This window comes from Rhagoletis zephyria, unplaced genomic scaffold (assembly GCF_001687245.7).
Source record: "Rhagoletis zephyria isolate East Lansing unplaced genomic scaffold, Rhagoletis_zephyria_1.1 Rzeph_scaffold_07527, whole genome shotgun sequence".
NCBI lineage: Eukaryota > Metazoa > Arthropoda > Insecta > Diptera > Tephritidae > Rhagoletis > Rhagoletis zephyria.
The window spans coordinates 18,249-19,666 of NW_016164610.1; the positions used below are offsets into that span (position 1 = coordinate 18,249).

At 36.0% G+C, this 1,418-nt stretch overlaps 1 protein-coding gene across 1 annotated transcript; it reads left to right on the plus strand.

The window, feature by feature from the left end:
- Positions 1-619: 619 nt before the first annotated feature.
- On the plus strand, positions 620-1,375 carry LOC108374267 (putative nuclease HARBI1; the record flags this gene model as incomplete). Its single annotated transcript, XM_017630248.1, has 2 exons — positions 620-984; positions 1,043-1,375. Coding segments are annotated over exons 1-2 (561 nt in total), but the record flags the coding sequence as incomplete, so codon positions are not given.
- Between the last annotated feature and the right edge of the window lie 43 nt (positions 1,376-1,418).

The following is a 1,418-nucleotide window of genomic DNA, read 5'->3' on the forward strand; positions in this document are numbered from 1 at the left end:
TCGCAGAATTAAGCTTCGGTTAAAACCCGGATTTAAAGTTTGGTTTAGTAACTTATAGGCTGTACAAGACGAACTTTATAGTTTTACTTTTATTTCTTGATCCCTTCTAGGAAGAGAGGCTTTTACACTTTGGAGGGTCTGGAGTTCAGAATCGCAGAATTAATCTCATGTTATAAACCGGAATTATGATTTCATTTAGAATTTATGGGCTGTATAAGCCATATTTTATATTTATTTCGCGAATCGTTGCTACTGATCCTTCTTCAAGAGTATATTTGTTGCAGTTGTCCGCTGCAGTCGCTTTCTTATTTTTTCTGATAAATTTAAAAACTTTTTTCATACATTTAACTTTTTTTCCTATTTCTTTCCAAAAAATATTTTCATCTGTTGGAGCATGTTCTTCAGCAGGGCTGTAAAACATTTCAGTCAAATTGGATTGCAATCGCATATTTTACGTAATACTGCAATCTGTAGTGGGATTCGCCATTCTATTTTAACGATTATCGAATCGTTAAGAAAACTTAATCACGATTTTAACGATTTGACAATTCGCTAAACATATTTTAACGATATTCGCTATCGCTTGATCAGCTGTTGTCGTTAACTACTCGATACTCGTTAAGTAAACGACGAATATTTTGAAGTTGTTAGCGGCATCGACAAAAGAAAATTTGATATTTCATTTGAGTTAAAATAAAATAATATAGATCGCGAATTTACTTAAGTAATATATAAAAGAAAAACTTTTTGTTAAAAATGGCATTTGAGTATTTGGCATACGTTTTATCCCAAGATGAGGAGATAATAAGCTCTTCATCAGTGGATAGACGTTTGCTTCGAGAAGTGGACAACCCTTTCGACTTGGCTGCAACTGAGTTTCGTAACCTTTACCGATTAACCCCAGACTTGGTTGAAGATATTGTTTCCCAGCTTGATAGCCAATTAAGGGGTCGAAGAATAACTGCGATAACGACAGAGAAACAGGTAAATAATGTAATTTTCAAGTATTTTTCAATTTTAAATGATTTTGTAAATTTTAAAGGTTCTAACTGCCTTGCGATTCTTCGCAACTGGCTGTTATCAATGTCCAGTCGGAGAGCAATGGGGGATATCCATGAGCCAGTCGTCCGTAAGTCGCTGTATACATCGCGTAACGGATGCAATAAACCGCACCATGTTTTTGGCAAAGGTTAGGTTTCCAATGACCCAAATAGAGCGGCAAGCTGCAAAAGAAATTTTCGCCTCAGCATCCGCACCATTTGTAGGAGGTACTATTGGGGCTATCGATTGCACTCATGTGTCAATCATGAGCCCAAAGCATCATGAAGAAGCGTATGTCAACCACCATGGATACCATTCTATCAATGTGCAAATGGTAAGAGTAAAATTTGCTCAAGGGTTAAACTACTGAGTATTAA